The sequence below is a fragment of the Saimiri boliviensis genome, chromosome 1 (assembly GCF_048565385.1).
Source record: "Saimiri boliviensis isolate mSaiBol1 chromosome 1, mSaiBol1.pri, whole genome shotgun sequence".
In the NCBI taxonomy this organism is placed as follows: domain Eukaryota; kingdom Metazoa; phylum Chordata; class Mammalia; order Primates; family Cebidae; genus Saimiri; species Saimiri boliviensis.
Genome location: NC_133449.1, coordinates 263,364,879 through 263,380,611, shown reverse-complemented (window position 1 = coordinate 263,380,611; position 15,733 = coordinate 263,364,879). Strand labels below are relative to the sequence as shown.

The 15,733-nt window shown below is 34.6% G+C and overlaps 1 protein-coding gene across 5 annotated transcripts in view; it reads right to left on the bottom strand.

The window, feature by feature from the left end:
• Positions 1-1,380: 1,380 nt before the first annotated feature.
• FYB1 (FYN binding protein 1) overlaps positions 1,381-15,733 on the bottom strand; it is a 172,692-nt gene continuing 158,339 nt past the window's right edge. For 4 of the 5 annotated variants that reach the window (XM_074386421.1, XM_074386410.1, XM_074386430.1 and 1 more), the window contains 4 exons: positions 15,599-15,698; positions 14,978-15,140; positions 5,661-5,694; positions 1,381-3,578 (listed from right to left, as the gene is read on the bottom strand). In XM_074386421.1, coding sequence (XP_074242522.1) covers positions 3,398-3,578; positions 5,661-5,694; positions 14,978-15,140; positions 15,599-15,698 — 478 coding nt within the window. In that variant the 3' untranslated portion in view covers positions 1,381-3,397. The remainder of the gene's footprint in view (positions 3,579-5,660; positions 5,695-14,977; positions 15,141-15,598; positions 15,699-15,733) is intronic. The other variant, XM_003925910.3, reaches the window with a different exon arrangement.

Here is a 15,733-nt window from a genome sequence, read left to right as displayed (position 1 = left end):
TCATGGCTTATTGCAGCCTCAACCTCCTGGGCTTCAGTGATCCTCCCACTTCAGCCTCTGAAGTAGCTGGAACTACAGGCATGTGTCACCACACCCAGATAATTTATTGTATTTATTGTAGAGGCAGGGTTTTGCCATCTTGTCCCGGCTAGTCTGGAACTCCTGGGCTCATGAAATCTGACCGCCTCAGACTCCCAAAGTGCTGGGATTACAGACGTGAGCCACTGTGCCTGGCTAGCCTTGATTTTTTTAATGAAGTAGGAGGCAAGGTTATCCATTGAAGGTATTATTTATTTGCAGATCATCTCAAAAGACAAAATTCCATACATAAGACTATAACAGAAATCATATTTAATATATTAAAATTAATACTTCAAATATATCTTTCACATTAAGATGATTATCTATTATATAAATCTTTCCTAGGTACGTGTGTCTGTTTTCTTGATGTATAAACCAAAACTCTGAAATATTATCTTGATCTAACTTCAACTTTTAAAAACTGGCAGAGTATTGAATTTCTGTAATCCTCAATCAGAAAAAAAATTACTGGCAGACTGCAATGTGAGTCTGCCCCATCGAAGGTAGGAGGAAGGATGGTTGGAAGTGTTTCAGAGCACTCTGAAGGTTTTGCAAGGTTATTAGGGTGTCCTCAAACTAGAGCTGGCCAAAAACTTCAGCAGAAAAACTATCCTGTCTGTGTATTATATATACATTTACTACCAACTTTAATAAACAGAACCACTTTTGAACCAGGTAATTTCATCTAGTATGAAAAGAAGTTCATTATATGGTCATACACTGACTAACACTATCTAAAAGTAGACATCAAAGTATTTCATAATTGGAGAGAATCTTTGGAGATTAGTGGCTTCTAATCTGGGGGGCCTCAGACACCCAATATATATATATTTACCAGTGGAAGTTGATGGTTTATTATCAAATTTCAAAGTACCTAATAGAAATCCCACTTCATTTCTGTAAAGATTTTCAGTTCCTTTACAGTTATTTGAAATTATTTCAGTTCTGTGGGGCTGCTTCAGAAAGTCCAATGGGCCTTTGCAATATTAAAATGTGGAGAATGCATTAATCATTATTTAATCAATGAGTTTAAAAAACAGGCAAAAGCTTCTGAAACATGGGACTAAATTAGAGGGAACATTATAAAAGCCTAAGATAATTGGTAGTGAAGAGTTGGAAAAACTTACTTAGTCTAATCTTGTAATTTACAGATGAGAAGACTGAGATGATAAATAACTTATTCAATATCACATCCTGGTTCATTAGTGGAAGAGCCAGCATTAGGATTTGCTCATTTTGTACTTTAGAAGTTGTTAAAAAGTTACTTAATGTATTATTTTCTTGGGTGTTAGGGTTTTCCATTCTTTAAATCATGCTATTTAGTGTTCTTAGCATTTGAAACCCAAATGCTTCACATTTTATTTTTGGATTGCTTTGGAAATGAGTAACTCCTGATAGGGAATGGCCCAATCCAAATACCAGAGTTTTAATAATTTCTACTTCCTCTGCTGGCCAACTTTCCAGTAAAATTTTTTTTTTAAAGAAAGAAAAATTCGGAGGCTGACGTGGGTGGATCATGAGGCCAGGAGATCGAGACCATCCTGGCTAAGGGGTGAAAACCTGTCTCTACTAAAAATAGAAAAAAATTAGCTGGGCATGGTCATAGGTGCCTATAGTCCTAGCCACTCAGGAGGCTGAGGCAGGAGAATCACTTGAACCTGGAAGCCAGAGGTTGCAGTGAGCTGAGATTGCATCACTGCCCTCCAGCCTGGGCAACAGAGTGAGACTCCATCCCCCCACCCCCCACCAAAAAAAAAAAAAAAAAAAAGAAAGAAAGAAAATAAAGAAAAAAAATGTAGCAGTAATTGAAACAAAAACGTTAAAAAGTGTCTTCATTATAAAAAGGTGCTGTGCCATAAAAGCCTAGTTAGTTTCAAGGTCCATTCTTCCACTCCTCATAATTTTAGGATTGCCCTCATTCAGATCTACTCTAGTTATAATAGTACTTTAAACAGAGCATAGAATTAAACCATTAGCATGTGAATCTCCAAAAAGAGAACTTGTTTCAGACTCTTCTAAAGTTTAGATTTCAATGTGCACACTAAATGCCTAACATTCATATCAAATAATTAACATATATATACAATTACCAAATAGGGGCAAATTTTATACAAAAATTCTACTACTGCTATAATTTTTTTAAAACATTTAACACACAAGCAAGAGAAAAAACAGCGCTGCTTTTTAAAAAGGCAGGTCATTTGAATAGAGAATATAAGACATAATCATAATTAGAAGTAGAAACAATAATTTTTCTTTTGTGGAATGTTTTAAAATTTCCTTCTGTATATTATTATTCTTCCTTAGGATTTTTAGACAGATCATTTCTTCTTGAATGATTTTCCTTTTTCTTTTCTTTTTATTTCTTGAAGGAGGATTACTTATTGGTGGTCTAAAAGAAGTATCTTCAAATTCTTCATAATTGTAGCCAAAGGAGAAATGGGATATTTAATAATTCTTACATCTCACTAATCTAGTCTTCTGAGATAGCAATTAAGCAGAAAGATCATTTTCTATGCTCAAAATTTTAAAACTTTGTAAAGATAATTGGGATTTCATAACAAATGATAATAAGTGGTTTTGTGCATTAATTTCCTTGATACCCAATAACATGCCAATTAAAATTCAGACTTCATAGTGGCACCTAATGAACACAGCAGAATGACCAAAGTTGAGTGCTAGTCATTGTCATATATACAACCTGAAAGAAAAAAGTACAAATTTAAATATTGTTATAAAAAACATACTAAGTATTCCAAATTTGAAAATATGAGTGGTTCATCCTCCCCTGGCTAAGGATTGAAAAAAAAAAACAAAACTGGCTCACTTTATAAAAAATGAGTTAAATGGAAGGCCATATATTTAACTTTTTAAAATTTAGTATATAATTCCAACAAAACATCTGAATGGATTTATTCTCTATTAAAACAAGACTCAAGATTATTTTATGTGGCACTTAATCAGACATACTTTTTGGTAGTCACTCTGAATGAGGTTGAAGATATTAAAGAGCAAGCAAGAATTATAAGTTTAAAAGACTAAAGGGCATCATGGTCAATGCTATGCACCATTTCAACTAGATTAATTTTTTAGATTACAGTTTGAAACTCTATGATGCTTAGAGAATATTAGCATTACTGGTTATGAAATAGGTACCTCTTTATTTGCGAAAAATATTTATTTGGATAAGAAATTATTATGATTCATAGTAGAATGAAAAATTTACCAATTATTTTTATACTTCTGTTCTCAAAGAAAATAAATGAGGTTTTCCCTTAATTTCCCATCTTGTGGGAAATGTGATATTTTCCCCCCATTACGCCAGGGCGCTTACCTTTTCTATTTTCAAGTGATTCAAATTCTGATCACATTGGAAGTCTCTAATCCAACAAGTTATTTTTAGTATTTGCAAAAACAGAAAATTCACTGTTACTGTTCTCTGTGGTGGTATTATATAAGACTTACCATCAGCAATATCATCATAGATCTCTCCATCACTGTAAATGTAAAAAATAATTTTTATCTTAATGAAACTATCTTCTTAGCATTAGAGCAATACATAGAAGAAAAGATGATTTTATATACAGTATGATTTTATATAACACAATTTAAGGCTTGTTAAGCATAGTATGCATTTATAAGTATAAACAAATTTGGTATTATCTCTTCTTTCATTGACTTAATCTAATCCTCTGTTTTATTTTACATGCAGAATAATTAAAGGTGCTTCAAGAGCACAGACTATGCCTTACTCATCTTTGCAAGACATGTTTGTTAACAATGTACTGAACATCATGATGTAATACTCCCATTGTGGGCTTTAATTCAAAGCCGCAGTATCTGTTAATATCAGATTCATACTTTCACTTGAATTGCAAATGGTGAATGAAATACAACAATAATTGGCATAGGAAATGGCTCATCATTTTCACATTTCTAATTATAACTCATACATATGATAAAATATATAAATACTAGTTACAGAATGTGTAGCCAAGATATGATTATTATGGTGACTCTTACGTAATTTTAAAACTATTACTTATTATTGTAGACAGTATCCATAATAGCAGTTTTGCTACTTTTACACATTTTAGGTTTTGCCTGGCTCTTAATCTTTGTGATATTTTCCATCCAACACACATACTGAGTCCCTTCTATGTACCAGGAGACATAAATAGGAGTAAGAGACAAGCTTTGCTTTTAAGTACCTTATAATCAAACAGGAGATTTTATAAGAAATAAAAATCGAGAGTATTATAAACATGAACATTCCCTTGAAATGTAAGATATACTTCTAAAGTTCAGAAATGTAGGGTGGCTTTGTCTCTTAGACCAGACCAACTCTTCGCTGTACAATCTCTGTGCTTTATCATGGAAGCAGCAGCAGGCCCTTCAAACTGCTGCCAAGTATGGCAGATGTTGTGAGCTCCCTATGTCTTCTGTTTGGATCTTTTCGCTGAGATGGAAGGAGGGAGGGTTTGGCTAATGGAAATCTCATCCAAATGCAACAAGGACAGATTTTTCTGTCATTTACAGGATAAACATTTATTAAGTATTCGCTTCAATAGGTGGTGAACCAACAATTACTACAGTGTCCTTCCTAAATTCTCTCAATCAGCCTGTAATAATCACTGGTGAAGATGTTGTCCTATTATTTGCTACACATTCTGTCCTTAAACTTTGTATCTTTCATAGAACAAAACCTATTGAAAGTTTCATGCCTCCCACTTGATTAATGTGCTGAGAACAAAGGTATTGATTATTTTTCTTTGGCCTCCACTAGTTTGCCAACAAATCTCTTCACACTGATTTGTCTTTTTCTGATTGGTGTCAGGCTGTGATGGATATACAATTTGTGACTCCTCCTGGATCTTTTCATTGAGCTGAATTCTGTAAATCTTTGCATTGGCATGTTACCTAACCTGACAATGGAGTTCATTTCTTGCAATGGGTTACTTGGAACAGAATCTCATCATGTTTTGGGGGACTCCAGAGACACACTAGTACCAGACTGTGACAGACTGTGACAATGTCTTATTCATAAGAATAGAAGAATCATTGACTATTATCTTTTTTTCTGGCATGCTTCCAAAAAAGGCAACATAGTACTCTACTATGACTAGTGTGAGTGAAGTAAAGCCTTTAATTAAGGGCTAAACTATGAACTGTTAACAGGTGATATTAGTACCTACAGTGAACTCAATAATTGGTCCCAAATTAATTGCATTCAACCAATTGCATTAGCAAGTAAAATACAAAGTATTAATGAAAAGGTTACTGGCTTTGACCTGTCTGTCTTCAGTGTTTGCTGAGAGCCTAATGAATATAGAAAACTATTAACTATGAGCTGTGTAATTTTAAATGAGAAGGGCTTCTTGCCTATTTAAAAGAGTAGGACTTTATGAAAACCTTAACTTTATTACAGATACTAACATGTTAACATTAGTATAGCATATTGTTTTTAAATTTATTTATGATAGTTTAGGTTATGTTATTCAAATAAGATTAGAAATCTTTTTCAAAGAAAGGCACAAAATTCTTTTCACATGCGTAGTAGTAAAAGAAAATGGGCTTACTTGTCCACTAGATAACTCCGAAGGACATAGCCATCTATGAAGAATAAAGAAAATACATTTTATTAATAATACAGGTTTGAAAAATGTTTACTATTTCTTTCAGGAAATCAAAACATGAGAGTAATCATAATATAGCACACTAAATAATTGTATCTATCTCTGGAAATGACCCATTTTTCTTCCTTGTGTCTACTTTTGTGTGCTTCCTTTTTTTCCCCTTTCTCTCTAACTTTTCTCTTTCTCCAATATGTCTCTTTTTTTCTCCCATTTCATATTTTCTCCCTTCACTTTAAATAAAAAAACTTTTCATTAAGCTACTGTAGGCTGTAGCACAGAGTTCTTTCAATTTTTAATCTATTTCTTCAATATGTTACCCCCCTCATGATCCAGTTTTAGGAAGAATTTAGTAAGCAGAGATTATAAAAGTAGCTTACTGGTAAATATTTTAAATACTACCAGATCTAAGACTTACTTAAAAAATTTTTCTTATATTGAGCAGAGATAGAACTCTATTCAACTCCCCTTTCAGATGCCAGCCAGCTATTGACTATTAGGGGGACTATGCGTTGTAAATAGTCTCAAAACGGCTCTCTTTCAGCAGAGGAAGAAATTCCTATATTGCTTTGATATTGAACAGTATCGACATTTGCATTTCATCGCTCATGGAGCAAAAAGCTTTATTAGAAGGGCACATACTATAGATTCTATGATGACTGGTCAAGTAGAAAATAAACCATATTTGATGCAATAAAACTAAGTTCTGTTGTTGTTGTTGTATAAGGGGCACCTATATTTGCCCCTGATTGTGCAAATGTTTCTCAGGAAAAATATAAACTATTTTTCTTAGGAAAATGTCTGCTGATATCTAATTAATATTACTAATATTTGGAAAAATTAGTTTTGTGTTAGTGCCTAAAATCTGTTGTATGCTTGAAATTAGTACCATTTGTTGCTTCTTCAATACAATCCCTAAATAATTTCTCTCAGTGAGTCAATCTATTGGTTGTGGTCCACTTTAGATCTAACTTCGGTTCTAAATCAAAGTAAATACGTTAAAAAATTATAAAGAGAAAGCTCATAACCAAAATTAATAATACAAGTGATAAACTTACTTAAATGTATTGATGTCGTATTGCTATTGATTAAACATGAAAAATTTTTTTAAAGTTAGAATCATAAAACTGAATTTTTTTTTTTTTTTTTGAGACGGAGTTTCACTTGTTACCCAGATGGGAATGCAATGGTGCGGTCTCGGCTCACCGCAACCTCTGCCTCCTGGGTTCAGGCAATTCTCCTGCCTCAGCCTCCTGAGTAGCTCGGATTACAGGACTGTGCCACCATGCCCAGCTACTTTTTTGTATTTTTAGTAGAGACAAGGTTTCACCATGTTGACCAGGATGGTCTCGATCTCTTGACCTTGTGATCCACCCGCCTCGGCCTCCCAAAGTGCTGGGATTACAGGCTTGAGCCACTGCACCCGGCCCATAAAACTGAATTTATATGTTAACATTTAAGAAAATGAACTTTCTCTTGAAGTATTATAGGGTTAAAAAAACTCCACAAAATATTTTATCAAGAAGTTCACCACTTTTTAATAAAAACGATTTATATGTATCATTTTTGAAATAGAAAGAATCAAAGTTACCTTTGAATTTTTGTAGTAGGAAAGTAATGAAAAAAGTGTCAATATAATAAAAGCACAATAACATAATATATTACTTGGAGTATAAAAAAATAGAACATGTTGTACCTTCCTTTTTATTTCAATTAATGCAAAGGTAGCAAAAAGTATTAATGTAAGACCATCTACAATTAATATCTATAGTCTGTGGGTAGGCTTTGATATCACAGTTCATTTCATATTAACAGACTTTCTTTTTAAACAAGGTATAATTTAATATAACTTTTAAAAAAGGGATAAGCTCATATCCAACAAATTCAATTCTACATGTGTCTCTCAGAAGACAAAAATCTGTGTGTGCAAATAACAAGCTTTTAGAACAATTTGTGGATATTTATATCAGGGTCCTCATACCTGAAATAACTACTATCTGTATCTATACTTACAGCTACACTAAAATTTGAACAGTTTTCTACAAATAGTAACAGCCACATACTTTTTTATCAGTCAAAATTGGGGGTTCTGCTTTCTTTTTGGATTTTTTGCTAAAACAAATTGGAAAATAACATGAGAGTAAATGTTCCCATTACATACTCATGTTGATGTTAATAATTTAAAAACGATGTATATGATTTGTTAGGGCTTCATAAAGTCTCTGAGATGAAATTGGAAGATAAATTAGAGAAATACATAAGAATTATAAACAGTTGTTAGAGACTGAAGCCATACTGGCGCCAAGCATAAAGTTCAAAACAGAGAATGTAATCACCATTTTAGAAATTAAAGATTTTTATTTGCTTATACTTTGAAGTAATCTATTTTTAAAAACTCATTTATGCTACAATTTTGCAGGCTTGGATAAAACACTAAATGTCAAGAGAGCTAAAACAATCCTTTACATGACCAAAGTTCATCATTCATGGTATACAACTTAATACCTCAGCTTTACAAATTACTTCTAAAAAACATATTTCTTAGATTCTGAACCTGTATTTTCATTCCCTCCTGTATCTGTGTGTTCACAAGTTCTAAGGAACAGCCTTCTCCTGTGCTGAACACTTTGTTGCTATTGTTGTGTGTGTGTGTGTGTGTGTGTGTGTGTGTGTGAAATACATAAACATCAATAATTGAGACTATTTATGAAAAATGTATTAGGGAGACAGAATGTGAGATGGTACCATGCTGCAGAAATAATGTGATAACATGGGGCTTGTTAGCTATAAAATCGCTATTATGTAGCATTTTACACGGTAAATGACGTTTAATACAGTACAGGCTTTGCTGTCTGGTACCTTTAAAAATCTCAGCTAAAACTTCATTCTATTAAAAGCATGATTTATGACAGTGTCAAAATAAGTGACTTACCATAAATTTTTTTTTTTTTTTTTTTTTTTTTTTTTTTGAGACGGAGTTTCGCTCTTGTTACCCAGGCTGGAGTGCAATGGTGCGATCTCGGCTCACCGCAACCTCCGCCTCCCGGGTTCAGGCAATTCTCCTGCCTCAGCCTCCTGAGTAGCTGGGATTATAGGCACGCGCCACCATGCCCAGCTAATTTTTTGTATTTTTAGTAGAGACGGGGTTTCACCATGTTGACCAGGTTGGTCTCGATCTCTCGACCTTGTGATCCACCCGCCTCGGCCTCCCAAAGTGCTGGGATTACAGGCTTGAGCCACCGCGCCCGGCCTATAAATTTTTAAATAATCTCTCCATTATCAGTCATATATATATATATATATATATATATATATATATATATACACACACACACACACATATATTCACTTTGATCGGTACTTTTATTTTATTTTTCTGTACATTCTTTTTTCTTTTTTTTATTATACTTTAAGTCCTGGGGTACATGTGCAGATTGTGCAGTATTGTTACACGGGCATACAAATGCCATGGTGAAAAGAAATACATATCTTTTTTGCAGTAGGATAATCTCTTTGTTCATGTTATGTGTGTACATTTATTACAGGGAATATTAGTGAAAAATATAAACACATGAAATCAACAACAACAACAAAAATCTCATCATGGTCTGTACCATGCAGCATGGTGGCTATGTTTAGCCCTGTGGTATTGTGAGTGCTGGCACACCAGGGATTCTCACATATTGTATGAAATTATTATTGGAAACCTCAGATTCATACAGCAGAACATAATGGCTTGAAACAAATGTGAAATATGTGGTGGGGTAGAGCTAACACCTACCCCGCACATGTGCCAGTTAATTTCTTCCCCAAACATTTGCTTGCTACAGTGCAGATGTGTCTCAGGACTAATGACTACCTTTTAGAAGGGTATTGTGAATACAGATTAACTAAGGAAATAGAAAACAATCTTTGGAAAAGTGGAAATTACCTTCATTCTAATATTCTCAAATTTTTACTTAATAAAAATGACAACGTAATATTTCATCGTTATTTTATTTGTTGTGAGTAAATCCAGAAATAAAGTTAAATGTACTCAATTTGGTCTCATGCAGTTTAAAAACAATAAAATCATATGGTACAGATTTACCTAGGCAAGTGGAACAATGTCCAATTTCAATGCAAAATACTCATAATATAATAAAAAGAAAAAACAAAGTGTGTATAATACTGAATATACATTATTATCCTAGTTTTATAAAAGTGGTCACTCTTACCCTCTTTCTTCTCTGTCTCTGTTGTTATTTCTGCAGTTTCCTATTTGGATGACATTTTAACTTTCTAAATTTTAAAAATTTTCCTTCAGTGAGCATGTGTTGTTTTAAAATTGAAAAAAAAATATGCAAGTTAAAAAAATGATCAATTAGATTTGGGAAGATCAAAAGCACCTTTAAAATCCCTTCATCTTTGATGCCTAAAGAAAATGGAAAGTGTTTTGGCCACAAATAACTCAGACAAAAAGTGTCTCATTCTACATTTTTTGTAGAAATTTTTTTCAGTGACAGGAGGTGGGAAAACTCACAGCTTATGAGACATAGAGTTGTGGAATATGCATACATATTAGTGAGAAATTCTAAACATTTGGAAACGTGCCAGAAATTTATAGTTAAGATGTCAACACCCACACAAGTCAGTGGGTGAGACTTGATTGAATGTGATAATGCCTGTAAAAGTGGCTTATGTCCCCACTCTGTAATGGCAAGGGATTGTTGTTCATGCTTTAGCCTTTAATTGCTATCATTATGAACTTCAGGTTGAAGTAAGCTGTGCTTTTCTTTTTTGATGGATTAAAGAAGAATGGAGGCTAAGGATAATGTTAGTTTCACCATGGTGCTGGTTTACAAACGCAAAGCCAATTTCCAAATTGTTTCATTCAACCCAGCAAGCCCTGCGCAAGGTGCAAGGCACTGTGTAATGTGTTGACAATACAATGTTGAGAATATTTCGTTGAAGTGACTCTGAAGCTTGGAGTCTAATAAGAGTAATAGATTGGTAAAACAATAATGACAATGACAGCAGCAAAAGAAATATGGTAGAGTTGGGGAGAGATTAATTGTGATGATGTGGCTGGGAGTAGGGACAGGAGGTGCTTCTAATTTTAGATGACAACTAAGTTGTTTTTAATAGAGAATCACGGGCATTCCAAGTTGAATAAAATAGCATAGTAGGATGAAATACAGATTTTTTTTTTTTTGAGACGGAATTTCACTCTACCACCAGGCTGGAGTGCAGTGGCGCAACCTCGGCTCACTGCAACCTCTGCCTTCTGGGTTCAAGTGATTCTCCTGCCTTAGCCTCCTGAGTAGCTGGGATTACAGGCGTGTGCCACTGTGCTCGGCTAACTTTTGTACTTTTAGTAGAGATGGGGTTTCGCCATGTTGGCCAGGCTGATCTCAAACTCCTGACTAAAGTGATTTGCTCACCTCAGCCTCTCAAAGTGCTAGGATTACAGGTGTGAGCTACGATGCCCAGCCAAAACACCTAATTTATTCAGGGAATAAGTAAATAGTTTGTATTTCTGAAGTGTCAGTTGTAGATGGAAAATAGCAGTGGGTGAGGGTGAGGCTAGATCATAAAGAGTTTTATGTGCTAGCTTAAATTCTATATTTAAAAAAAATAATATTTGGGTAACAGTGTGGAGAAGTGGATTCTGAGTATAAGGGCAAAGATAGAAATGTCATTAGAAAGGCTATTGCAATCATCTGGGAGAGGGAGGGTTAAAACCCTACAATAATCTTACAGAGGTGTGCGAAGAATGAATTAACTATTTTTAAAAATTAAGAATGTCAAGGACCCAGTCCGTGGAAGGAGCAAGCAGGTTTGTAAAAATTAAGAAAGGCAGGAGGTTAGGAAAAACACAAATGAAATTAAGCAGATAAGGTGATTAAATCTTGGAATAATACTTCACCTGAAAGCCAGTAACAGATGGTCCTAGTGCCTCTCTTTTACACTCGCACCCTTACCACGTGGGTACTTGCAACTGACAGTACTTAGTTTAAACATTTTTTCACTGATGGCTTTTCTCTGGCTTCTGGAACTCTGTCAGCTTACTGAGTATCCTGTGTTCCTCCATACCTGCCCAGGAATAGGCTTCAGCTCCTGAAGGACAGGAGTTGGTGTAAAAATACCCCATTTTGTTTCCCCCTGGATGGGATAACACTGACACTTGGGGGTCTAGAGCAGGATCAGGCTCCAATAATCCAAGTGGTAACTTTTTTGGCAATAAGATTTTATTGGCTGCCTTCGCTTCCCTATCTCATTTCTCCACTTGCCACTGGCATTTTTCCAGAATCACTCCCTTTATGGGGAAGCCAAACAAAGACAAAACCAGCCCAAAGGAAATCTTTACATAAAAAGCAACAGGTAGGTGCTGCCATATAATCATGTGGTTTCCATCCTGTCTGAGATGTACCCCAAACCCATCTAAGAATTTAGGTAGTTAACCATGAACTGAGAAACTGTAAAGTGCACTGGTACTGCAGCAGAAAGGAAAAAGATATTTACATGAAACTCTTGATTATAATCTATCAGAAGTTTATGAAACATTTCACCTCATTCTTAGAAGATGACACATTGTAAGAGGACAGGAGACCTCTAGTATTTGTAATAGTACTTAGAATTATTGATGTTCCAATAGAAAATGATAGTAGATTATGCAGTTATTCTGAATGGCTACTTATTCTTAAGGTTCGCTGGTTCCTAGGAAGATAGGAGTCTCTTTGAGTTTATCTTACTGGTTCCATAACTATTCCTGTCCATCTATATCCATTCATGGTTGTTGAGGAGATCATTACAATCTTGTTACTCAGGATATGTGAGGATCCATGCTGATCCAAGGACCAGCAGCATCAATTACCTGCGAGCTTGATTAACTAGAATGTCATGTCATTTTTACAAATGCAAGGTGGAAAAAATAAACAAACAAAAAAAGAATGCCAGGCTTCACTTCTGCATTTTCAACAAGATCCCCATTGACGTGTATGCACCTCAAAGTTGGAGGAGCATTGCTTTAGATAAGATTTGCTGCTAAGGATAGGAAACTTAGGTCACTATGGCAAGATTTTCTTCTACTATACTTCTTAGTATAGTAGGTGCCAAGATATGTACAAGCTGATAGCTTGTGCCCTGGAGAGAGGTCTATATGACTAATACTAGGACAATCCTCTGTTGTAAAAAATGTGAAATTATTTGCAAAGTGGAGGACAGAAAACACATCATTTAGACTCAACACCCTTTGGAGCCTGATTTCTATTGTAGTATTTAATTTCTTTTAGTTTGGTTTCTCTTATTTCTATGATTTTTGTAACATGGCTATAAATCCTACCCCAAATTAAATAGCTTTCTTACTTTTTCTACCATATGTCATGAGAGATCCAGCGCATTATTATCATAATTATTATTTAGAATATTCAATTGACTATATTCATCATAGCATTTAATAATTTAAAAATCTTCGAACTTCTAAATATTTTTTGATGAACTTTTGATGCTTATAGTTCTGTTTGCACTAGGGATGTTCCTTAAGGTAGAGCCGTGCAAATCCTAGTCTGAATGGGGGTTTTCTTTGTTTCCTGGGGATCTTTCTACATGTTATCTTCAGTGAACTTACAATCTTAATATTACACTGCCCTTGCCCTTTATCTTTCATACCCACATTCCTCATTTTCCTTTGAAAAGCCAACCACACCTCCTCCGTGATAAACTTTACATCATTTCCTCCACCCTTGAGTCACTGTGTTTTATTCTTGAAACTCCATTTCAATTTCTGTCCCTGAGTCACCTTCCTCCCATTAAAATTAAACTCAGAGTCCATGTTTTCCATGCAGATTGACCAAGCTGATATGGGGCAGCTGTGGTGGCTATCCAATTTCAAATAAAAGACCATGTAATTTTGAATTACTCTTCTCTTGACTTTAAATAAGCTTTCTTTTGAAATTTGACAGAAATATTTCCATCTGTCAGCTTTCTTTTATTTTCCATTTTTTTTTTTGTTTGTTTGTTTCTTGAGTCAGGGTCTTGCTCTGTTGCCCCAGCTGGAGTGCAGCAGTGTGATCATGGTTCATTGCATCTTGGAACTCCTCAGTTCAAGTGATGTTTTTTCTGCCTTAGCTTCCCAAGTAGCTGGGACTACAGGCGCACACCACTACATCTGTCTAATTTATCTTTGATTTTTAGTAAAGTCTAGCTCTCGCTATGTTGCCCAGGCTGATCTCAAACTCCTGAGATCAAGCAATCATCCTGCCACAACCTCCCAAGGTGCTGGGATTACAGGTAAGAGCCACCACACCTGGCCCCCATCTGTCAGCTTTAATACCTGATAAAGTCAAAGGAGATGGGAGCTTTTTTGGATTTATTTGGAATATCATGTTGCACTAAGTGTGTTCAAATAGGAAACGAAAACAAGTGAATTTGCAACAGAATTCTATACAATTCTATATAATTCGAAATTCAACATAATTTTAAAACCAGGTCAGAGCAAGAGACACTGTCTACTTTAGCACAGCGGTTCTCATTTTAGTGTCAGAACACATGAACAAGCTAGAGAAAAGTTATGATCACTGTTTTTACCTCATTTCTAGAACTCAAGATTCAGCAAGTCAAGGGTGAGTCCAGGAAACTGCGATTTTAATAAACACACAAGGGCTTTCTGATGCTGATGGTCTATAGGACTGCATTTTGAGAAGCAGTAATTTGGCGTTATCTTTGACACCAGAGTATATAGATAGTAGATAGTAAATGAAAAGAGATTAAAATATATTGATTTCAGTACAGCAAAATGACCAACTTTTTTTTTTTTTTTTTTTTTTTTTTTTTTTTTTTTTTTTTTTTTTTTTTAGGCAGAGTTTCACTCTTGTTACCCAGGCTGGAGTGCAATGGCACGATCTCGGCTCACCGCAACCTCCGCCTCCTGGGTTCAGGCAATTCTCCCGCCTCAGCCTCCTGAGTAGCCGGGATTACAGGCACACGCCACCACACCCAGCTAATTTTTTGTATTTTTAGTAGAGACGGGGTTTCACCATGTTGACCAGGATGGTCTCGATCTCTTGACCTCGTGATCCACCCGCCTCGGCCTCCCAAAGTGCTGGGATTACAGGATTGAGCCACCGCGCCTGGCCAAAATGATCAACTTTTTAACATTTGCCACAATTTACAAAGGATAAAGCAAAAAGATAAGAGTTAGTAAACAGAGTAGTCACTGAAATTTGTTTGGTTGTTAAATTCTGGAGTGACATGTATATATTACAGTACAAGTAATGACTTACATTTCCCTTCTTCATTTCTGCAGAGAACTTTTGTATCATCTGTGTTTTGTATAACTTCTAGAGAGTCACCAGGTTTTACCTGTAGATCTCTGGTTCCCCACTTTTTAGAAGTTATGGAAGATGTAACTTTAGTTGAATATAAAACTCTAATTTCACCATCATACTAAAAAAAAAAGAACAATATTTAAATTATTGGTTTATGTGCATTATTAAAACAACTTATGTATTGACGGATTTATTAAATAGGTATTTGCTAAAGAAATAATGCAGTGTTTTCTAAATATAATGTAAGAATATTAAAGAAAATTTTGAGGGACAGACATCATTCATAACCTCACATACCCAATATAACAACTATTTTTAGTACCTTCTTATTAAGGTTCAAAGGACAGCTTAATTTAGATGATTATCACAGTATGAATACTGTGTATGTATTATAGTTTGCTTAATGTTTTAAAAAATAAATTTAAATCTAAAATAAATTTTGTACAAAGTAAAAGAGTTATAATTGCTAACTGTAGTATTGATAATTATACTTTAAAGTGTGCATTTTGGCACTTAAAAATAATCAGATTTTTCAATAGTGCTTTGTACTTTATGTAATATTTAGATATGACATACTTTAAATTTTTTCCTGAAGTCTTTTTCTTCTTTTTCCAGCTTTTTTAGCTTCTTAAGGTCCTTTTCTTCTGTCTTAGCTTTTCCAATATTAGGTCCTTGACTAGGATGGCAGAACACACATAAAACAACACTTTG